General features: G+C 55.1%; 8 protein-coding genes across 8 annotated transcripts; 5 read left to right on the plus strand and 3 right to left on the minus strand.

Annotated features, from left to right (window-relative positions):
* The first annotated feature begins 747 nt into the window (after nt 1-747).
* LY79DRAFT_546430 (uncharacterized protein) lies at nt 748-2,798 on the plus strand. Its single transcript, XM_060557234.1, has 2 exons — nt 748-1,520; nt 1,586-2,798. The coding sequence occupies exons 1-2, from the start codon at nt 937-939 to the stop codon at nt 2,547-2,549; spliced, it is 1,548 nt and encodes a 515-aa protein (XP_060416463.1). The 5' UTR covers nt 748-936; the 3' UTR covers nt 2,550-2,798.
* LY79DRAFT_546432 (Extradiol ring-cleavage dioxygenase, class III enzyme, subunit B) lies at nt 2,799-4,030 on the minus strand. Its single transcript, XM_060557235.1, has 3 exons — nt 3,845-4,030; nt 3,469-3,780; nt 2,799-3,375 (listed from the first exon to the last, which is right to left on the minus strand). The coding sequence occupies exons 1-3, from the start codon at nt 3,981-3,983 to the stop codon at nt 2,879-2,881; spliced, it is 948 nt and encodes a 315-aa protein (XP_060416464.1). The 5' UTR covers nt 3,984-4,030; the 3' UTR covers nt 2,799-2,878.
* A 1-nt stretch (nt 4,031) lies between these two features.
* Nucleotides 4,032-7,886, minus strand: LY79DRAFT_546438 (amidohydrolase). Its single transcript, XM_060557236.1, has 2 exons — nt 6,225-7,886; nt 4,032-6,169 (listed from the first exon to the last, which is right to left on the minus strand). The coding sequence occupies exons 1-2, from the start codon at nt 7,428-7,430 to the stop codon at nt 4,490-4,492; spliced, it is 2,886 nt and encodes a 961-aa protein (XP_060416465.1). The 5' UTR covers nt 7,431-7,886; the 3' UTR covers nt 4,032-4,489.
* A 1,183-nt stretch (nt 7,887-9,069) lies between these two features.
* LY79DRAFT_98703 (uncharacterized protein) lies at nt 9,070-10,840 on the plus strand. Its single transcript, XM_060565275.1, has 5 exons — nt 9,070-9,331; nt 9,382-9,514; nt 9,574-10,094; nt 10,158-10,256; nt 10,318-10,840. The coding sequence occupies exons 1-5, from the start codon at nt 9,248-9,250 to the stop codon at nt 10,546-10,548; spliced, it is 1,068 nt and encodes a 355-aa protein (XP_060416466.1). The 5' UTR covers nt 9,070-9,247; the 3' UTR covers nt 10,549-10,840.
* A 1,278-nt stretch (nt 10,841-12,118) lies between these two features.
* LY79DRAFT_577849 (uncharacterized protein) lies at nt 12,119-13,174 on the plus strand (the record flags this gene model as incomplete). The annotated part of the gene is made up of 1 exon (XM_060559914.1): nt 12,119-13,174. The coding sequence occupies one exon, from the start codon at nt 12,119-12,121 to the stop codon at nt 13,172-13,174; it is 1,056 nt and encodes a 351-aa protein (XP_060416467.1).
* A 360-nt stretch (nt 13,175-13,534) lies between these two features.
* LY79DRAFT_588479 (short-chain dehydrogenase) lies at nt 13,535-14,705 on the minus strand (the record flags this gene model as incomplete). The annotated part of the gene is made up of 4 exons (XM_060560922.1): nt 13,535-13,668; nt 13,733-13,898; nt 13,950-14,549; nt 14,619-14,705. 4 exons carry the CDS (start codon nt 14,703-14,705, stop codon nt 13,535-13,537), a joined length of 987 nt encoding a protein of 328 aa, XP_060416468.1.
* Nucleotides 14,706-16,489: 1,784 nt separating this feature from the next.
* On the plus strand, nt 16,490-17,518 carry LY79DRAFT_667867 (DEK C terminal domain-containing protein; the record flags this gene model as incomplete). The annotated part of the gene is made up of 4 exons (XM_060563450.1): nt 16,490-16,502; nt 16,575-16,714; nt 16,803-17,261; nt 17,330-17,518. The coding sequence occupies 4 exons, from the start codon at nt 16,490-16,492 to the stop codon at nt 17,516-17,518; spliced, it is 801 nt and encodes a 266-aa protein (XP_060416469.1).
* Nucleotides 17,519-18,909: 1,391 nt separating this feature from the next.
* On the plus strand, nt 18,910-21,397 carry LY79DRAFT_510843 (uncharacterized protein; the record flags this gene model as incomplete). Its single annotated transcript, XM_060554199.1, has 2 exons — nt 18,910-19,308; nt 19,364-21,397. 2 exons carry the CDS (start codon nt 18,910-18,912, stop codon nt 21,395-21,397), a joined length of 2,433 nt encoding a protein of 810 aa, XP_060416470.1.
* Nucleotides 21,398-21,724: the final 327 nt, after the last annotated feature.

Consider the following 21,724-nt stretch of genomic DNA (forward strand, 5'->3'; position numbering starts at 1 on the left):
TATAGAAAGAACGGACGGGCGTTATGTCAGAAGTTCACATGCAAGGGACTCTGAGCTAAACTTCGGACGAAAATATCTTCTCAAGGCCTAGCGTCGTTCTGTACCTACTCTAGTCCCCCTGAGGCTCACCAGAACCCTGGATCCAAGCGGGAAAAGAGCGAGTAGGAAAAGCCTGCCGGTGCGGAAATCTCCTCTCGGGCTGCAGAGCTAAAGTCTGTTGCCCCGGGACCCCGTCCGTCCCAACATTCCAACAAACCTCTTCCAGCCGTAGCGGGATTGACCCGGCTCTACAACCTAGGATGTTGGGGTGATCAATGCCCTTTGAGATATGACAGGGCTTGGGACGAAAGTTGGTGATCCGTTGCATGGCTTACGGAGACCTGCTCATTGGGGTCGCTGGCGTGCCACTTGTGCATTCAGATCCATAAGACGCCGCCAATCAGATTTCGAGGAAACGACGACTGATCTGCCTTGGACTTACAAGCGTCTTTCACTGCTTGGGCTTGAAGTAAACAAATCTGACCGGAAGAACCCAAACAAACTTCCCAATTCGAAATCTCACACTGGGCTCGAATACGCTAGAGCCTATAGTTTAGATAGATGGTCAAGGCACGGGGCGAATTTGGCGGCGGAATGCGCCACTAAACAAGCGTTCTACGCCGGTGTCTGCAACAAGATTGCCCGAGCGGCGAGAGGAATGATAAGGGAGAGGGAAACCCGACTTGAACGATGAGACATCAACAACAACAACGCAACAAAGATTAAAAGATGTCCAGTTGCATGTGAATGGTCACAAGTTCGCCCCTCGTGCCCCGATTGATCCACCCATTGCTCTGCGTTTCAAGCTCTGCGACTCCTTAGTTTCTCACATATCTCTCTTTATATCCTCTCCACGCTCCCCGCCACGTTTTGTTTCCTTTCGAAAAACTGGCCCCGATGCCGTCCATAACAGCAAAAAGATCTCCAGTCTCCTCGCCAGTCATGCCTTGGCTCTCGAGATCACCGTCGTACCAGTCGCCCATCAACTCTCCACGCACATCGCCAAGGTCGAGCACGTGTGGGCCAATCAAGACATGCGGTCCTTCGGTGACTTACATCCCACCGCTTATTGATGGCGCCTGCGGAACCGTCCCACTTGCGCAGAAACCATCATTGCCAATGCTACATGAAGATCTGCGGGAAATGTGGCTGATGATGCCAGGCCTGATGGCGTCGCTGAGAACCCACATCGCCAACCATCGCCAACATCTCTCCAAGAGTCACCTCAAAGACATGGTCATCCAGCTCAGCTTAGCCATTGTTGAGGTTGGAATCATCACACTCGCCATTCCGCTATTCGCTGTGCTTCCCGGGATCTTCTTCGCCGCCTGGTTAGGAATTTCGATAAGCATAGTTTTCGGTCTGAGTTGGTTCATGAACGGCAACGAAATCATGGTTAGCTGTGACGAGTTCGGCAACAGCACTACAGACATTGACGACGACAACGAGAGGTGGATCTTCATCGGCGGCATGGGTACAAGGTAGGCTTCTCTTCTCCCCTGAGTTCGCCGCTGGCCCTAAAAGCATATCACTGACATCCGCCTAGCTCAAACCACCTAACGCAATGCACGATTCCTCGCCTCGCCCGCCTTTTCGGGCGCTCCTTCAGCGGTATCCAAATGGCAACCTACGGTTTGCCTTTTGACATGCTTCTTCTTGCCATACAGCGTTGCTTTCCTCTCCAAACGCAGGCTTCGCGGGCCCTTTACGCCGAGCTCCGCTCGGTCCTCTTGGATGCCTCTGTACACCGCGTTGCTGTTCTCGCCCACAACAACGGCTCTCTCCCCGTCGCCAACGTTCTTGCCCGCCTCTGCTCCGATATCCAGCCCGAAAAGCTCACAAAGTTGGAGATTTATACGTTCGGCGCTGCCGCTTCAGAGTTCATTGTGCCTGTTGGCGAAACTGGTCGCAAGCCGGCCCGCTTCGATGACGGCTCTGTCGTCGTTGAGGAGCGGGGTCCTCACATCGAGCACTTCGCATACGCAAACGACCCTTTCGCACAGCTGGGCGTCCTCAGTTCCGTCCATAAGAAGCTCGAGAGCCGCTTCTGTGGCGGTGTCTTCGTCATTCACAACCAGGTCCCCCAACCTTCGGGTCACTGGGTGCCTGACCAGCGCCCGGTAATGCTCCTCACCGACTACCTCTCGGCTCTGTTCCCCGACCCGTCTTCTCCGCACGCCCCCAACAGCATTCTCGACTACATTATGATGATTGACAGAGACATGGCCGAGAAGCGCGAGCTGGCGGCCATGGCGAACTACGCGCAGACCAGGCGTTCTCGCAAGGACAACCGCCGTCTCAGTTGGACCGGCCTGGGGGCGACAGTGGGCGGGAAGAGTGGCGTCATGGATGGCGTCATGGGACTCGAGATGGTAAGACGCGGATGCCGGGACTGCGATGGCCACCGAGGCCGTGAGGTCAGCTGGCTTGCCAATTACGTGCAAACTGGCTGGGTTGTGGAAAAAGAGTCGCATATCGTCGACGCCATGGGCATCGGGAGCAAGCTGTAACTGCTTCCTCGGCCACCGGTTTACTCTTGAGTAGTTGGCTAGACTTTGCTTTTCACAAAAAGGGGATAGAAAGATGGGATCATTTCAGAGGGTAACGGTAGGGTGTGTGTGGAAGTTGGAGAACCGTATTCTCTCATCAGCATCCAACGATAGGGTTTTTTGGGCATGAAACCGGAAGAATCATGATGTAACGAATCAATGTATGATGGGATGAACAGGCAGTGGTGTGGTATCTCGTCCTCTTCATGGTACACTTTGAACGGGGCGGAAAAGGCTTGGCGCTTAGAATTAGGCATATAGACGTACACAGTACTACTTAGTTAGATTATTCAGACACTTATATCTCCCCAATAATATGTCTTTATGTCCACACCTTGGAAATCGGCATTGTCTACACCAGCAACCTCGTCTTCGGCTGCCCCGGCACATACCAGCAGGGGCATGAAGTGCTCGCCGCCATGGGGAGGGTGCATATCGTAGCTGTGGGAGAAGTCTCGCCAGCCAGATAGCGCCTTTTCGCGGTCGTCGCGCTTCTCCTTCTTCACGGCATCCGTAAGGTCCTTGTGCCACTCGTCGACCTCCTTGGCGACCCTTTTGACTGTTGGTGCATCTCCCATGAACAGGGAGCGTAGCTTACCCATGTTGTGGAGCGAGGCGAAACCGGAGCCGACAATGGCAACATTGGAATCACGTAGAGCCGCAAGGGCACGTCCCATGCGGAAGTGCTCTTCGGGGTCTTCTGAGGCAAGAACGGAAAGTTGGATAACAGGAATGTTGGCGGCGGGGTTGATGAGGAGAAGCGGGACAAAGACACCATGATCCCAGCCTATCTTGCAGGTTAGCCCCGAAACAAAGTTGGCGCACCCGCTTGCTGTGACTGCACGCCCAAGCCGATCGCTACTGTCATTGTATCACATACCACGTCGTGAGTCCATCACTGGCGAAAGGCCCTCCTTCTCGAGAGCCTGCTTCACCTCCTGTGCGACACTTGGTGATCCGGGGGCGGGGTACTTGAGTGAATACGCCTCCGGCGGGAATCCATAATAGTCATAGTAAAGTTCATGACGCTCTGCCGATGAGATGGTGGGTCTGCCTTCAGACCAGTGTGCCGTGACAACCACAATCGCTCTGGGAGCTTCTGGTGTGTTGAGTTTGAGGATCTTGGGCACGCGGTTCTTCAATGAGGCGTTGATGGCAGCGTGGCCAGGGTCTCCCAAGACGGGCATGGGACCTTGATGCTGTAAGTAAACGCCGGAGAATCTTGAAGGCCTTTGAAGGGGTGTATTTCTACATACCTCCGCCGTGAGCGATACATACAACTGCACCGCGTGTCATGATGGGTGCAGATTTTTCAAACTTTCGTGGATGTGAGAAGATAGACCTGGCCAAGTTCGAAGTTCGGCGCAGAGTGTATGTGGTTAAGGAGGTTCCCATTAGTTGTTAAATGGTCAATCTTGTGCAATCGTCTTGTCATTCATTCATTGGGCCTTCAGAAGTGGTTTCGAGTGGTGGGGGCAGGAGACCTCATATAGCAGTGGCCTGACTAGCTGCATCTAGCGTATTCTCCTGTTCAGTTGGCTTCGCACTGCCCCCTCTCATTGGTCATCGTTTGATACCCGTGGGATCTTCGCCGTCCGGGATTGGTAATACCCGCGCGGGAACAAGAGCGATAGCCCAGCAACCCCAGTATGGATACAACGGCAGCCAAAGCCGAGGGGACATTGTTGAGTCAATTTGCTTCCATAAGCATACGTAACAGAATAACCCTGTTGTGACTTTGGTTGCGATGCCGTCAGGCGTAAGATGCATCTGCAATAACTGTGAGCTTGGAACGCGCGCGGTTCCGGAGTCTGGCTTTAATGTACATATTATGGATCCTTGGAGTCGCAATACTGTTTGGACCGAGTAATGCCGGTGTTACCCCCCCCCCCACCAACCAACTACACGAACACAGACACCGTGTCGCGGCCGCTACCAACCGCGCGGATTCTTCCTTCAATATCAAGGGGGCTGCCCTCATGTACAACAAAGTGGCGACCATTCCCGGACTCCGGCTCTTTGATGCCAAGGATATCGTAAATGTTAGAGGAGACCAAGTCCAGCGCCTTTTTCTCACTCAGCCGACCGTTTCCATTCTTCTGCGCAATTCCAGCAAGAAGTCCTAGGTCACGGACGAGCCAGTCCTCCTCTAGCCCAATGGCAGTCAGAACCCCAGCGTCGAGAAGAGCGTCAATGGCGGTGCCGTTTGTGAGAGGAGCACCGGTCAACGAACGCCTCTGGTCCCAGGTATACGAGAACGACTGGAACGGTGCAAGGACCACACCAACGCCGGCGGATGCCAGCTCAGAAGCAACGAGATGAGACTCTGCGCCTCCAATGATGGCGACACGAAGCTTGGGCGATTTCGTGGATTGGCTCTTCGCAGCGAGAGCCTCCTCGACAGTCGCCTTGACTCTTAGCACACTCACAATGGTATCGGCACTGTTTATCGTCAGAACCAGGGGAAGCTCCCCGTTGACAACCTTCTTGAGATAAGCAGCTTCCGAGTATGGGTCCGAACCAGTGTCGTTTGTTGCAACCGCCTCCAGGAGGTTGTGTCGGAGTGCGCCGACAGCACTGGAGATGGAGGGGTTGTCGCCTCTCTTGGCAGCCAGTGTCAACGTTCGATGGACTGCAACATCCTCGCTCCATACCGCGCCCTTTTCGAGAGCATGCGAAGCATCGGTGATGAAACCGACACTAGTGCCCGAGTGCGTCAGACCACCGGTGAACTTGGGCGCAGAAATGGCCTTGGTGACACCATATCGCTTGGCCACGTGCAGCTTCTTGCTGTCTAGGAGAAGGCCATCAATCGCACGCGAAAATCCGGTAGGGTTACGGCCGTTGTCAGTGTCTTCCTCGGCATCAATCTCGTTGAGGCCAATAAGAGAGCCAAAGGCAGTAAAAGACTCGGTAACGTGACCGTTGGTCAAGTTGATGATAGTCTTCGATGCAGACTTGGCGGCCGCAACTTCGTCGCCGCAGGCACCAATGCACTTAATAGCACCATTGGCGAAGACGACGTTGACAGTCTCGTCGCCAGTCGACAGTACATTCTTGCTAGAAAGCCAGACGTTGGAGACGCCAGTGAAAACGACTTCCTTTAGATCCAAGGTCTCCTCGGTGATGTTTGCTAGCGTCAAGTCGGGGGAGATGGGTCCGGCAAGGGGCTTTTTCAGCTCAAATGGGTCAGAGAACTGGGCCGCCCCGTCAATCCAGACCTGTACAGGCGCAGCGCCGACACTCAAAGGATCACTATCCCAGACAGCAATATCGGCGTCAAATCCGGGTTTGATCTTGCCGATGCGCTGGCCAAGACCAAGCAATTCAGCAGGCGCAGATGTCACGCTGGACAGGGCGACATGGTAAGGGAGACCGTATCTGTAAGCCTTGGCAGCCTCGAAAAGGACGTGCTGCGCATTGAGAACAGGGTTGTCGCTGACGTAGACAGGAGTGAGGCCGTTCTCCCAAAGGATCTTGCCAGCGTACTCGGAGCCGACGTATGATTCGGACTTGTAGTACATGTTGTCGGCGAACAGCGCAGAGGCGGGCGGACGGCCACCCCAAACACGCTTCAGGATCTACATTTTCACATTAGCCGTCAGTGCAGTAGGGTCGAGTAACGCCCAAGCCTACCTCGGGAACCAAAAATGTTTGGTGAGCGTGGTGGAACGCCCGCACGGCGAACTTGAATTCATTGGTGTGGTCGACGAATGCCTCCAAATCCGGAATCGTGTAGCAGTGGGTGTTGATGTGCACTTGACCGCGCAACGCAGCGCTGAGGCTCTCCCACTTGAGGTCCTGCGGCAGATACGAGGTCTGGCTTCCAACACCGAACTTGTCTGCGGCGTCGCACCAGTCGTCCTGGTCTCGCACGAGCTTTGCGGCTTGCTCGAACGCGTGGCGAAATTCCCAACTCTCGCCAAGACGAGAAAAGGGGCTGTGGCCAACCTTCCCGTAAACACGCTTTGGGTTCTCGCCACAGGCCATCTTCATGTAGCGCCAGTTGCGGTCAGGGTCGGCCAGCATGTCCTCTGCCGAGAACTCGGTGCGGCCGTCGGCCTTGCCGACGGCATGCTTGATGACATAGGCTTCGCCTCCCATATTGTTGCCAGAGCCGGGCAAAACCAGCGACGTAGTAACACCGCCGGACTTGATGACCTGGATCTGTGGGTCGAGCGGGTTGATGCCATCTATCGAACGGACGTACGGGGTGATATCATCCGCCATCTCGTTGACATCTTGGTTGCCGTTGAGCTCGGGCAGAGAGTCAACGCCGGCGTGAGAGTGCATGTCGATAATGCCGCTGGTCAGCTGGCGGCCCTTGGCATCCCAGACCTGGGTGTTCTTGGGAAGAGAGTCAAGTGAGATGTCGGCCTCGACCTTCTGAATGAGGCCGTAGTCAACAAGAACGTCGGCGGTGATCCACGAGTATCCTTTGCCAGCGCGCGCATCTTCCGGGGACGTTCCCTCGGCAGCCTCGCCAACCCAGATCGTGGCATTTCGAATGAGCGTCGGGCGCTGACCATCAACATAACGGGCGTTCTTCTTGCGGCCAAGACCAATTGGGTCTTGCGGCTTGTGTCGCAGCTTGGCGCAAGTTGCCAGGTCTTGTTGCAGGCGGTCCATGGACAAATTGCTCGACGGTTGGCGAGCGGGCAGCAGAGACAGCTGCTTCCACTGAGCAAAAGCGATGAATGCAAGACATCCGACGATCAGCTTCATGCTGCGGCTGGGGCGCAGCCACCGCTTAGGTTGGGATGCTGAGCGGCGTGAACCCGAATGCGACGGAACGGCTGCGGCGCTGTATGGCGGCAGAAAGCCGCTCTTCTCCGACTCCATTCTGACAAACAATTCGGCGATGGTCGAATGGATTAGGACGAGAAACCAGGAAAGAAAAGTCAAAGTTCATGCAAGAAGGTTATTAAATCAAGGTTGGGAATCCAGCCCCCCCGAAGGATGAGGTTGCTTGGCCGAGCCCTTTGCCCAATGAAGAAGGTGGCAGATGGCCCGGGTGGATTATCGGCCGGTGTTTCACAACCAAAGTGCAGACATCGCCGTCTGAATGTGCTAACTGGAGGGGCACACAATCGTTTCCTTCGGTGCGAATTCGGCGTTGTAACTGGTCAACGACGTGGATGGTGAGAGCGTGGAGCCAAATGAGGAGCTCACCCTTGCGTGATTACATAGCTGTAGTGGTACGCTCCTGAGGAGGAATCAGACAAGCTGATATTGTCCCCCCCCTGTCAACCCGAGAGTACCGTGCACACTGGTCTATGCAGAGTCCAGCAGACAGTGGATTCAGGTGATAACACAACTATCTTAGAGGCAAAAGGGATGGTCTTGGCCCATCCCGACCCGGAGCGCAGCGTAGGAAGCAGGGTGGGTTAGTACCATTCCAACCCTCCCCGGCGGAGCCGTTTTAGAATTAAAAAAATCTAAGAAAACTGGATTTGAACTGGATTTGAACCTGCAGCCTTTAGGATATGAGATTTATTGCTGTTATCGCTGGTATCGTGCACGGTACTCTCGGGTTGACAGGGGGGGGACAATATCAGCTTGTCTGTAGACTCGCTCCTGAGTCAGCTCGATTGGAAGCGGGCTATATCTTATCTTATCACATCCGTGTTATCCGTCTCCGATTGCCGGGGAGGGGATATTGAGCTCCTGGTTTCTTCTCCATCCTCAAATTCAGAGACATCTGGTATTGGTGGACGCCATTATTGACGCCAGAGATCTGGTTCTGCTACAAACCAAAGGCAGAATAGCATGTTTATACTGCTGTATCTGCATGTAGCCAAGCAGGTCCTCCGATGAGTCTTTGAATAAAGCCTCGAGCACTTGCTTGTCCAGGTAGCACAGCTTCATCATCTCCTGTTCTATCAACATCTCTACTATTCAGCCAGTACCAAAGACCTGTGCCGAGCCAAACAGTTGAATAAAACAGGCGGAGAAAATCCGTACTATATATCCGTACCGTGCAATGGGCTTTCTCACTACGTGTAGACTATTCAACGATCCGTCGCCGGATGTCCATATTGCCATATTACAGGACAAAACCGAAATCATTTTGTTGGTTTTCACCAGGTAGGTGATACGGTTAACCTTACGTATCGGTGGCGATTGACGGATACTAGGGGTAACTGTAACTATCGTGGGCTGGCTGGTTGAACAGCCAGTTAATTGCCACGAATTCTCAGCAGATCCAGAGGTTCGATATCCGAGAATTAGCCGGTAATTAGTCATCGGAGTTAAGGCGCCAACTCCGATAGTAACCGGCGATGGTCAATATCGCAACACATTTCCTTGCTGGAGACCAGCGTAGTGTGCGGGGGAAAGCTTCCTCCTCAGGAGCAAGGCCTGGCAAGGCATTGCCCCGCGCGTATGTGTGTGTGCCGCGCAGAGCGCAAGGTAGGATACTCACGCCCGGAACTGATACTTGACAGAAACTGATACGCGAGCGATCTACTGCTCTGATAACGGTCTGCTTTGGATAGCAGCTCATATAAAAGCCCCTCTCCTCGTTTGAAACCAGCCTCCGACTTGATTCACATTATCGACGAGCCTCAAGCCATAACATTTCGTCTCGTCTCGTCTCGTCTCGTCTCAACTCTTAAATCTTTCGCAACAAGAAGTTCTCGAATTCTGCACTTAGCACGATGTACCTTATCGTGACTGCGGCTGTGGCCGCGGCCATCCTGCTGCTATCAGTATGGAGACGGAGGTGGCGATATGCCCTGAAGGTTAGCCCCCCACTTTGGTGTATATTCCGTTTATCTGATGGGTGTTGCAGATGTCATCATCCCCAAGAACCATCCAAGAGAAGCCGTCTAGATTTGATATTGAGCCTCTGAGCGAATTCGATTGGCGACAAAATGACCCAATCAGCTACCGGTCTTTCAAGCCCGTCTACCACATCACGATGGGTAGGTTGAAAGTTGGAATGGCAATTCTCATGTACGGTAACTTACGGAACCCATCATAGCCATCCAGGCAAGTGCGCCTGAAGATCTCATCATTTTTGACAAAGCCTACTTGGATCGAGTTACAAATCGTCGGAAGATTTTGAAGGAGAATACGTCAAAGGTTGCTGGCGCGGTGCCGGAAGGTATCCCGGCTCTTCATGAGACTTGGACTTATCTGCTTTCCGAATATTTGCCAACGCGTTACCCGACCATGTTCTCCCTTTCCGAAGATGGGGCCATCTTTCAGAACCGTATCACCAACATCTCCTTGCCCACAACGCCACCCGAAGACCCGGACATTGCACTCCGGGCCCTCGGAGAAACTGTGGAAGACGACATTTTTCTACTAGTCGAAACTCCTGAAGGCCATCGCGCGGTTGCGTTCGTTTGCTGCCACCCAGCTGGATTTGATCCTTCCGATAAGCTAGGGAAGCTTCTGAAGGATATACACCAACCAGTGCCGTCATATGACAAGATAGGGGCAAGTATGGAACGTTTCTTCAGTCGATTGCAGGTGGGGAAGAGCGTCAAAAGGACGAATGTGAGTTCAGTCATGCCTCGACTTCCGCATGAGCGAGGAAGGAAGTACTGATAAAAGAAGCAGTGGTCTGTCTCAACCCACGATAAATTATTCAGTCCGAATGACTTGCACATCCACAATGCCGACAGCGTAGAGGAAGGCAAGGACGTTGACATTAGCAAGGTAGATTTCTGATTCTCCCCTTACTAGCGTGTCCTCGAGAACGGTCACTCACAACCTGTAGGCTTGTTTGCGTCAGGAGTTGCAGACGCTGACAAGACTGCCGGAGACTGGAGCGATTCTGTTCTCTTTCAAGACCTATTTGACCCCCATAGAACAAATTAAGAACGAGGGGTACGGACTACAGCTAGCAGACGCCATAGAGGGCTTGAAGCGTGGCAATGCGCCGGGCATGTGGGTTTACAAAGGGGCCGTACGTTGGGGGAAGAGCGTTTGCGAATTCCTTCGGTCATGAACAGCCATCAAGGCGTGCTGCATGGGTAACTGCATGGATAGTTGATGCATCGCGATTGCACACAGACAAGGCGACCACCTAGTTGAAGCTGAGATGCTACGTTTGCCTTTCCCCTTTGTGTCATGACTTGTGGTCTTCGCATTGAACCGGACTCGGGAGCCACGGCAAACGGTGGGAATAGCGGAGTCACGGACCGGGGAATGGTCGTCTCGGCGGGCGATCTCCCGCCTCAGTCCTTGAGCAATAACCGATGACATAATAGAATCTCGGCTGTACCAGGTTGCGTCATCGGGACTGATGCCACGGGTTACGTCTTCGCCGGCCCGGCTCGGCGCGCTGACAGCCCAGCAGAAGAATAGCTTGGTAGCGGCTGGCTTCCCTGTCTCCCGGAAGTGTGATTCATCATTTGCGGTGTGAACTCGCGCCGTGACAGTCGACGGCCAGGAAGGGAGGACCTGGTCGTACCAAAAAGGGGCGTTTGCTCTGTTTGAGAGACATGCTCGATCGGGCATAGCGGGCCCATTCCAAGCTCCGCATGAAATCTCCCAGGTGCAGAAAGCTTCGCCCTCCGGCGCTGTCAGTTTATGACCCCTGCGTTTTCATCTACCTTATACAATATATACTATGTACAAACGAGGTGTGGACTCGTAGTTCATCAACATCAAGCGCCCGCCGGTCGCCTGTTATTTCTCTTCCGGCCTGTTTGTTGGTCCGCTCTCTCACCCTGGTTCTCCCGTACCCCACCTTCTTTGCCTCTACTGTGCACGTTAGGCTTTGTGAACCAAGTCCAGACCCGGCCTATTGTGGTGAACATCGGACATGATACTTATACCGTGTTTTTCCCCCCCGATTGTATTAGACAATCATTGTGAACCTATGTCACCTTGAGATGGAATCATCTTGTATTTGTCTCTTGGTCTAAACCCGGTCTAGTTTTCCTTGCCGAATTGCCTGACTTCTCTCACTACAGTCTCCGCTGGTGAGATGGTTTTCCCTTGCCACTGCAATATTGGGTCATGCACCCCGTTTATGTGCTAAGATGGTGTGGCCTCATCAGCCATGGCCTCACCTGAAGCGAGGTACATCTCCACAATCTAATGCTTACGGACCCATCTTACACGCAAATGGCAGGCTCCTGCTAAAGTCCTGCACCAGGAAATGTTGCCGCGAAACCCAAAGCGGCCTGCCTTCTACTCTATCCCTCGCAGCTAGGCCTGCAGGGACATCGCCTTTTGCTGGCATCACGGAGCGAGGATGGAATCCATGTGTTGTGCGTCCCGTACCCTCAAAACCTCATCTTACATAAAGACCCAGGCCGTCCAGCAAGTGCTAACACACTCTTCCCTCTTCTTGCTTTTGAGCTTAGCTACATTCTTTTTATCGCACACTGAAGCAGGGCCAAGGCATCGATTGCTGGAACCTGCGTCCTCTCTTTCTTAACATCTTTCATTCATTCCAACCGTTGGCTTCGAGCTTTCTCCAAACCGCCCGGTCGATTTTAGGCATACAATCTCTTATATTAGCAACTACAGCCTAAGTCCTACACGACAGCACGCCAAAGCCCGTGAAAATGAAGTTCACTTGGAGCATCGCCAGCGCGGCTCTGCTGGCTGCCCGCGCCCAGTGCGAGATCCTCTGGGACGGTCGTTTCAACGACATGACTTCGTCCACCGACCTCGACAAGTGGTCCTTCAGCACCCCCGTCGGCTCCTACCAGTACTACATCCACGGGCCCGGCAAGACGATAGAGTACGTTAACCTGTCGGAGGATTTCAAAAACCCGGCCGACGCAGCCTCCAAGCAGGGCGCCAAGATCTCCCTGACCAGCACCTCCTTCTGGAACGGCCAGAATATGCGCCGCACCGAGCTGATCCCCCAGACATCGGCCGCTGTTGCCAAGGGCAAGGTCTACTACCACTTCTCCCTGAAGCGCTCCGACACCAACGCCCCCTCCCTCAACAAGGAGCACCAGATCGCCTTCTTCGAGAGCCACTTTGTCGAGATGAAGTCGGGCTGGCAGAGCGGCGCCACCGGCACTGAGGACCCCCTCCTGCGCTGGGTCGTCAACGGCAAGACTGAGTGGAGCGTCAACTGGAATGCCGACGTCTGGCACAACATTGCTTACGAGATCGACTTTGATGCCGGCTCCGTCGGTTTCTGGCACTCCACCGGCTCCGCAGCTCTGACCCAGGTTGTCGCCCCCGTCGCCGCCCCTGCCTCCAGCAACGGCGCCGACTGGCACGTCGGTGTTCTCGAGCTTCCCAGAGACGGTTACCCCAGTCAGAATGAGGATTTCTACTTCTCCGGCGTCTACATTGAGAACGGCAAGCTTACCACCTCAGTCGGCTCCGGCTCTGCCGACTCCGGCTCCTCCGCCCCCGTCTCCTCTGCCGCCCCCGCTGCCTCCTCGGCTCCAGCTACTGCCGCCCCTACTTCCACCGCTGCCCCTACCACCATGGCCGCTCCCGCCACCAGCGTCGTCCCTGTCTCCTCTTCTGCTCCTATCGTCTCCCAGAAGCCCTCCGCCCCTGCCGCCAGCCCCAGTTCTGCCCCTGCTGCAACCCCTAGCGCCAAGCCCCCTTGCCGCCGCCGCCGCCGCCGCCGCAACCACCAGAAGCCCAACTAAGCGGTCTGGTCGTCAATGAACTGGATGCCAGCAGTCAACTGCTTTGAAGCCGTGTTGAAGCTTGGACTTCGACAAGAGAGATACACTTCTGTTGTACATATCTTTATTGCATATAAGACAGGTCATGGTGCCGACCGGATTCAGTCTTGAATATACTCTTCAACCTGAAAGACGAGCGACCCACTAACCCGGTGACGTTGATCAAATGAGGGAACTATCGACTTACAATTTTTGGCTTATGCCAAATATCTTGGATAGCTCATGACACACTAGCCATGTCGGGAGAAGTGAAACTGTGAACATCATGTTTGGCATGATAAGACGCTGTCTTTACTAGGCGGTCGAAGAAGGGATTGTCTTTCAAAGATACTTCTTCACTTGCTCATCCGTCCACTTCCAGAAGTCTTCGGCAAGCCCAGTTCCACCTTCTTCACGAGACTTGGAGCCCAGCACGAGGTCTTCCCTGATGGCGTAAAATCGACCCCAAGGAACAACTGAGAGGTTTGATATTAGCGGGGACAAGTCTGCGACAAGTAGCACAAGTGCAATCGAACTCACCCCAGCCACCCGTCTTTTCGATTGTCACCTCTGGAGAGAGCGCTGCAAAGAGCTCCGTGTATGCGCCGTAAACGGCGGGGTATGTGGTGGCTTTTCTGAACAATGTCGGAATGAGGGCGGTGATGTGGCGATCCAGCTCCGATGAGAGGTTTCCGGGGTTCAGGGCCTGAACATGTGAGGGTCAATTGGAGCATGTGGGGCTTCACATCAGGCGTACCAGACTGATGACACCGTCGGCTTTGTGCCGCTTAGCAAACTCTGTGGAGTGAAAGTAGTTGCCGGCCTTGCTGATTCCGTACTTGAGCTCCTTGATCCTGTCCCTCTTGGAGTAGTCGAGGTTGTCGATCTCAATTGCGGGGTAAGGCGACAGAAGCTCAGCAGCAGAGCTAGAAACCCAGACAACACGAACACTGCCCTCGGGTGCCGTCTTGGCCGTCTGCACCAGCGTGGGCGTGAGAAGCTTGGTGAAGAGGAAGGGGCCGACGCAATTCGTTCCCAGTTGCAGCTCATAGCCCTGGACGGTCTTGCTGCCCTGGGGTGGCATCATGACGCCGGCATTGTTAATGAGAAGATGGAGCTGAGACTCTTTGGCCAGAAAGGCATCGACTGCGGGCTTGATGGTGGTGAGGTCAGCCAGGTCCAGAGTCAGGATGTCCAGCTTTCCGGTCGAGTTGGGCGCGGCTTCCTTGATGGATAGGATGGCGGCGCGGCCCTTGTCTTCGGAGCGGGAAGTGATGTAGACGGTGGCGTTTTTCGAGAAGAGAATCTGCGCGACTTCCTTGCCAACCCCCGTGTTTGCCCCGGTTACTAGGCAGACCTGTGAGGCATGAGCAATGGGTACCTAGGTAGTTGACCTCAAGGACGGCTGCAGGAATGGTCAACTGACCCTCCCGGAGAGATCGGGAATCTCCGTCTCGATGAATTGCGGCCGTGGCGGAAAGGCCTGCGTAAAGATTGAAAATGGATTGAGCATCGTGTTGCTATCCCTCGAACCCGAGGGATTGAATTTAGATATACGGGTAAAGGATTAACGAGAGGCTTGAGGTTCAACAAGAGACTCGAGCGAGCTGGCAAACGTAGACGTCATTAGTATCTGCACATGGCAAACCGACGGCCCGGTAAAGATCACGCTGCCCATGGCCAACGGGGAACCCGGGGGACTCCATCGGCCCGAAGCTAACCAAGAATAGTGGAGTGTCGTGGCGTGTCTTTTTTCTTTTCTTCTTTTTTCGATTTGGAATGGGTTGACCTACCCTACCTACTCAGTCCACGAGACGAAGGCCACGTGATTGGGCCATTGCACCGAAAGGGAAGTACCAATCCAACCGAATGGTCAAGGTGCTGACAGCTGATGCCGGCCGGGTCTGTACGTACCCCTTGTTTCCCCTTTGCCAGCCATGTACGGATACGGATACCGGTATCCGTACACTTGCAAAAGTCCGAGCCACGCAGCAACAATTTCCCGTTTCTTTCTCATCAAAACTCCTCATCCCATTATCGAGTTCATGTTATTGGTGCGTGTAGCATCATTAGGAAAGGTGGTTTAGCCTCGTGTTGGACTGTGTCGCATCAACATAGTCCCATCTCTACGTTATGCCCCAGTCTGGGCTAGAGACGCTCCACAGAACCACTACATCGATCCAGGCAATGCACGAAATGGCAGAGTCAAACTCGGTACCGTTCCCGCCACACATACAATCGCGTTTGGAGAAAGCCCGTCTTGACAGAGATCCAACGATGCAGGAGTGAAGGCTTCTCCAACTGACTATAATACTTGCCCAGCTGTCCAAGTCAAGCCACGTGATGCTCGTCAGCCAACCCGTGCGTGGGGGCGCTTGCCAAAGGAACGCAACATTGGCCGGGAACCAATTCGGCAGTTTGATTGGCTCGGGGTCATGGTCTGGACTGGAATGGAAGCACGAGCCAACGTCTAATGCAAGACCAGTAGCCCACTCTTTCTTTTTTTCCCCTCTGAGGACTTTCTCTTCCAGCCTTCAGCCACACGCGCGCACACAAACCTCTGGGCTCTCCATTCGTCGGGTTTAGTTGCTAAGGCAAGGTAGAGCGGACCACCTGCCACACCAGAGGTACTAAACAACAACCCAAACATTGGAAAGTGTGAGCCTCACATTCGTCCGGACCACTCGATCGCATCACCCCCCTTTCCAACCTGGTCCGCTTCCAACCTGTCGCATCTGGGGAAAAAACAAAGCCCTCTCTCGATTCCGGCATTACTTCCGATCTACCTTTGTAAAACTCAGACCTGCCCCGTTCAACACCATCGGGTTCCCATCGTCACTTTCCCCCTTCGCGTCTTCCGCCTTGGCATCCACGCCCCACCCGAGATCGTCCTCCGGTCCTCTTTCAGCCTTGTGCGGGTGCGTGTGCGTCGGCGCGTTTGATGCACTCCGCCGCCGCGATACGACCAGAGGCGCGGATCGTGCTGTCGCCCTTCCACTTTGAACTTTCTTTCCAGACTTCTACGCCCATCGCGCCTTCTTCCTGATTGCTGCAAGAGACATGCTCTGATTCGAGGCCGAGCAAATCTCACCCCCCGACTCTTCTCATCCTTCCTTCTATTCTCCCCGCGTCTTCCTGCCACCTCCATACGCCAAGCTCTCGAACCTTTCCAACCGATCCACAACACCTCGGCCGACCGTGCACTCATACTATCGGGCGAACCGAACCGGAACAATCTTGGACTTACCTAGTCATCATTTGTCTGTCTATGAGTATATTATTTAACCACCGCCCGCCATGTCTCTTCCTCGTACGCTCTTCCTCCCAGCTTTCGGCCCTGGCTGGCCCCTTTCGTATACCACTGCTAACGCCATCTGCGCAGTAAGCTCGGAAGAGGAAAATAACTACACCTCCATCATCGATGGCATCCTTGCGACCGCAGACCTGACCACCATCACCCGCAAGAAGATTCGTCTGGGGTTGGAGAAAGCTCTCGGTGGCAAGGACTTGAGCGACCAAAAAGTACAATCCCTTCGTCACCCTGCACCTCCGCTGCTGTCGATTGACTGCGGCACTTGTGTAAAACTGACGCTGACTGAACTTGGTACAGCACGCAATCAAGGCACTCATAGAAGAGCGCTTCGACGCCATCTCTGGATCGGGGGATGCTGCCCCCATTGCCGATTCCTACTCCGCAAGCCCCGCCCCCAAGAGAGAAGCGAACGGTCACGATGAAGATGATGGAGATGGCGAGATCGAAGTGTCCGTCGCGCCTGCCAAGAAAAGGCAGAAGCGCGAGGATTCGTCCGAGGACGCGGATGCCAAGCTCGCTGCTGAGCTCCAGGCGCAGGAGAACAGAATGGCCAGAGGGCGGACAACGCGCGGCGGCAACGGCGCGACGAGCAAGGTGACCAAGAAGAAGAAGGCGCCACGGAAGAAGAGCGACAAGAAGGTTGACGACAGCGACGTTGACGACAGTGGGGAGCCACCGAAGCGCAAGGCCGGCGGTGGTTTCCAGAAACCATTCAACTTGAGCGAGCCGCTGGCGGAGCTGCTCGGCGAGTCTCAGGTACGTTCCCGTCACCGTTGGGTACTCCCCCGCATGCCGGGCTGAGGTCATTTGCTAACCCCGCCAAGCTATCCCGTCCTCAGGTCGTCAAGAAGCTCTGGGAGCACATCAAGGGAAATGACCTTCAGGACCCTGATAACAAACGACAAATTCGCTGCGACGATAAGATGCATGCTATTTTCAAGCAACCCAAGGTGGACATGTTCCAGATGAACAAGATGATTGGCGCCCACCTCTATCCGGTCGAGGAGCAGTAGAGAAGATAGTCAATAAGGTCCAATTTCGGTGCAAACTAGCGGGGCGATTTAGGCAATGGCGTCTTTCTGGCTTGGGAAGGGGGCAATCAACAAAGTTTCCGGGGGTTTGGGGATCCGGGGATATGATAGTGAATGGAGGCAGATGGAGACGTGGGGCGGTTCGTGAAGACATCAGTAGACGAGTATGGATCTGTGGTCAGCATGGCATCTTTCATGGCATCTCTACATATCCGGTCATGCTGGCTGGCTGCCTACAGAGTAGAGCATTGCCGCCGCCATGGAGACTGCAGGCTTGGCCCAAAGGACGAGAGACTGGGGTAGCTTGGTCTTTGGAATAGGCCGACACTAGTCCTTGTTTAAACGCACTTGATAGCATCATATCGCTCGAACAAATACCCAGTGACGCAATGCCAGCGGCTGCAATGTTCACTGGTTTGTGGTAAGGCAGCACAGCGGTAGATACCCATTTTCTAATGTGTATGCATGCATGACAGCAGCTTCCAGAAGGAACAGCAATGCTATCGGGAGATGAAAAAAATAATAATTAAAATTTGACTCACGCTGCCGACGTTCGAGCTCCGCAAGTCGATTTCCAATCGTAAAAGGTCGGGGGAAAGCGTCGCGCAGCCGCACTCAGCCCGGCCGGGGCCACACACAGAGCACACGCAGGGTGCCCGGTGACTCTTTGAAGCTCTACTACTGCTTAGGTAACTACCTACCTGGTAACTACCAACACTACCTACCCAGATACTCACTTACTTTACCGTTTCTGGGTATGCACTCGCCACCGCGACCGGCGCATCAAGTTATGTAATCAGGAGCCGCAAATGAAGCTTCGCGTGCAGTGCTAGCTGGTGGTGCCAGCAGCGGCGGGGGTGAATGACGCACACCGAGAAGGGAAGAAACCCCAGTGCCCATCAGCTGCTCCCCCGAGCAGCGAGGCTGTAAGCGCAGGGGACCTTTCTTGCTGGACCCCGCCATGAATTCTTTCGCGTCCACCAATACCAGCGCTGGTCCAACCCACCTGTGGCTCTCTGGTAACAGAGGGAGCCACACATAATCATTATTTTTAACCTCCCTCGGTCTTCGCCGCAATTGATAATAATCACCGGGCTGTCCTCCTGCACCCGGCTCTTCCTCACTCTCGACTTACGCACTTCCCTATTCTACAAGTACAAGGCACATCCGGCTTGGTAGTCTTACAGCTCTCAACCGTAGTTGCCCTTACAACAAAATCACCGTGGTCGAGCTCAAGATCGATTTTCCCGCGTCAAAGTATCAGCAGATCGAAGACACCCAGCCAGCCCGCTTCGACCCAGCTGTCCCGTTCACTGGTCGAGCGCTCCTTTTTGCTCTTATTTCCACCGTCTGAGCGAGAGACAACTGTCCCGATGGCCGACACCCAGCCTACGAGCGACTCGAACCCCAACAGGGGTCATCGCAACCGTGGCCGAGGTCGCGGGGGAGGTGGCGGCGGAGGCGGGGGAGCAGGAGGAACCCGCGGCAAAGGCAGAGGAGGGCGTGGTAGAGGCGGCAGCAATGCTGGTTCCGTACCTCAGCAGAATGTCTCGAGCGCGCCTCCACCATCGCACGCCAAACCGGACAACAAGGTGCTCACCCGCACCGTCACCGAGGCTGACGACACGGCCAGCAGCGACGGCGAAGTGTGCTTCATCTGCGCCGAGCCCATCAAGTTCCACTCCATTGCGCCTTGTAATCACAAGACTTGCCATATCTGCGGGTTACGTATGAGGGCTTTATACAAGACCAAGGACTGCCCCCACTGCCGAGTAAGTCTTCTCCCAGCTCACCTACAATTGTCTGCATGAGCTGACTCCGGGCCAGACACCCTCTCCCTTTGTTGTCTTCACGGAAGATGCGAATAAGCGATACGAAGAATACACCGACGCCGACATTACGAGTTTCGATAACAACATTGGCATTCGTTACACCAACGAAGAAATTGTCGGCGATACTGTTGTTCTACTTCGCTACAACTGCCCCGCAGAAGACTGCGTCTTTGCCGGCCTGGGCTGGCCAGACCTTCACAGGCATGTCCGTTCAACCCATCACATGAAGATGTGCGATCTTTGCACGAGGAACAAGAAGGTGTTTACGCACGAGCATGAGCTTTTCGCCGACAAGGAGCTCGAGAAGCACATGAGGCACGGCGACGACAGGCCCGGCGCGATAGACCAGACCGGCTTCAAGGGTCACCCGCTGTGCGGTTTCTGCGGATCCCGGTTCTACGACGACGACAAGCTCTTCGACCACTGCCGCGAGAAGCACGAGAGATGTTTCCTCTGCGACCGGAGGGACTCGCGACACCCTCATTACTTTGTTAATTACAACGCCTTGGAGAAGCACTTTGAGAAGGACCACTTCCCGTGCCTCGACAAAGAATGTCTGGAGAAGAAGTTTGTTGTTTTCGAGTCGGAGATGGACTTGAAGGCCCACCAACTAGCAGAGCACGCCAACTCCTTGTCCAAGGACGTGCGGAGGGACGCAAGAGTGGTCAACATGTCCGGCTTTGACTACAGGCCATCATATGAAAACGAGAGGAGAGGCGGCGGCGGCGGCGGAGGAGGAGGTGGTGGTGGTAGAGACGGCGGCGGTCCTTCTGGCGGGCGCCAAGGGCGTGGCCGTGGCCGTGATCCCAATGCCGAGCCCATCCCGCAGAGCTCTGCGCAACCCCTACGTCGCGACGAGATTGCTTTTCAGAGACAGATGGCAATTCACTCGGCGCAATCTGTCTCCAACCGAACCTTTGGCGGCTCTCTCTCCACGCCCTCGGCAACGACGCCGTCAACCTCGTCCCGGCGGGGCAATGCGACGCCCTCGGGATCGTCACGCCAGGCACCTGCAGCCACATCAAGTGCCGCCCATGCCCCTGCTCTGCCGACTGCCGAGCTCGAGCAGCTTACCGTTACCGATATCGCATCGCTACCCCCCCAGGAGCGGGCGGCGATGCTGCGCCACCAAGGAGTCATTGAGCGCGCCTCGAACCTACTCGGCCACGACCAGACCAAGATGACGGCGTTCCGCGAGTACATCTCAAATTTCAGAAAAGGTAAGCTCACCGCTCCTCAGCTGGTTGATGCCTTCTTCTCCCTGTTCGCCGACACATCTTCCAACGCTTTGGGGACACTGGTCCGCGAAGTTGCCGACTTGTTCGAGGACAAGTCCAAGGCCACAGCTCTGCACAAGGCCTGGCAGGACTGGAGAGCCATCAACGAGGACTACCCGTCTCTGCCCGGCCTGGGCGGCATGCAGGGCGCCACCACCGCCTCCAGCGGCTGGGCCAGCGCAGCTTCTCCCTCTCCTACCGCCCCCGCCGCCGCGCCCAACCAGAAGCACTCGAACCGTGTTCTGCGTCTTAAGAACAGCACCCGCGCCGGCGCTTCGGGACCCAAGCCGGTGACGTCGTCCGCTTCGAGCAGCTGGGTCGCATCATCGCCCGCGGTGCGCCCCCCAGCATCGTCCGCCTTCCCTGCCCTCCCTGCCGCTTCCTCGTTGCCATCGTCGAGTGCGGCCCGACCGTCCTGGATCGGTCCGAACAACCCGTCTTCAGGCACCAGCAAATCAGCCGGCTCGGCAGGTCCGTCGGGCGCAGCGCCTGGTGGCGGCCGCCCGCCGCCGTCGTCTGCTTTCCCCGCCCTGCCCCCGGCTCAGAAGCCTCTGACTACAATCTTCGGCTACGGGTCAGGTAGAGGCGTGCGGCGTGACCTCGGGGGCGCGGCCAGCAACTTCAGCTGGGGGTCGACTCCGGGCAGTGGCGCGGCGAGCACGGACGCGTCGGAGAAGGAGGACGAGGGGGCCGGCCAGAGTGCCGGCGGCAAGAAGAAGAAGGGCAAGAAGGTGCTTGTTCAGTGGGGTTAAGTTGAGCAGGAATGTGTATCAGCGTGAGATAGCTCAGGGTTAATATCGTGGTTCTGGCGAGGAGGAGCATGTAGCCTCAGGAGATGGGGTCATACGTGGCCCGGAGTTTGGAGAAGGGAAAAGGAAAAGACAAGAAGAGAAAGATAGAAACTCAAAGATAACATGAGCAAAAAGCAGACCAAAGAGAGCGGTAAACAAGCAAGGGTGATAGGAGTACAGCAAATGAGAGAACACATGCCGTCCCTTCGGGGTCACTGGCGATTCGTCTGCCACAAAGAACGAGGACCCGGATAGACAGAACTGACGTGCTGTGTGGTTTCCACAGTA

Source organism: Colletotrichum navitas, assembly GCF_030913465.1.
Source record: "Colletotrichum navitas strain CBS 125086 chromosome Unknown LY79scaffold_15, whole genome shotgun sequence".
NCBI lineage: Eukaryota > Fungi > Ascomycota > Sordariomycetes > Glomerellales > Glomerellaceae > Colletotrichum > Colletotrichum navitas.

Excerpts from the sequence above, each read along its gene's own strand:
- LY79DRAFT_546430 (XM_060557234.1), top strand. The coding sequence starts at position 937 with ATGCCGTCCATAACAGCAAAAAGATCTCCAGTCTCCTCGCCAGTCATG. Across the intron at positions 1,521-1,585 it reads ATCGGCGGCATGGGTACAAG|CTCAAACCACCTAACGCAAT; the intron begins GTAGGCTTCTCT and ends ACATCCGCCTAG.
- LY79DRAFT_546432 (XM_060557235.1), bottom strand. The coding sequence starts at position 3,983 with ATGGGAACCTCCTTAACCACATACACTCTGCGCCGAACTTCGAACTTG. Across the intron at positions 3,781-3,844 it reads ATGTATCGCTCACGGCGGAG|GTCCCATGCCCGTCTTGGGA; the intron begins GTATGTAGAAAT and ends TACAGCATCAAG. Across the intron at positions 3,376-3,468 it reads AGTGATGGACTCACGACGTG|GCTGGGATCATGGTGTCTTT; the intron begins GTATGTGATACA and ends CCTGCAAGATAG.
- LY79DRAFT_546438 (XM_060557236.1), bottom strand. The coding sequence starts at position 7,430 with ATGGAGTCGGAGAAGAGCGGCTTTCTGCCGCCATACAGCGCCGCAGCC. Across the intron at positions 6,170-6,224 it reads AAACATTTTTGGTTCCCGAG|ATCCTGAAGCGTGTTTGGGG; the intron begins GTAGGCTTGGGC and ends GTGAAAATGTAG.
- LY79DRAFT_98703 (XM_060565275.1), top strand. The coding sequence starts at position 9,248 with ATGTACCTTATCGTGACTGCGGCTGTGGCCGCGGCCATCCTGCTGCTA. Across the intron at positions 9,515-9,573 it reads CGTCTACCACATCACGATGG|CCATCCAGGCAAGTGCGCCT; the intron begins GTAGGTTGAAAG and ends AACCCATCATAG. Across the intron at positions 10,257-10,317 it reads AGGACGTTGACATTAGCAAG|GCTTGTTTGCGTCAGGAGTT; the intron begins GTAGATTTCTGA and ends CACAACCTGTAG.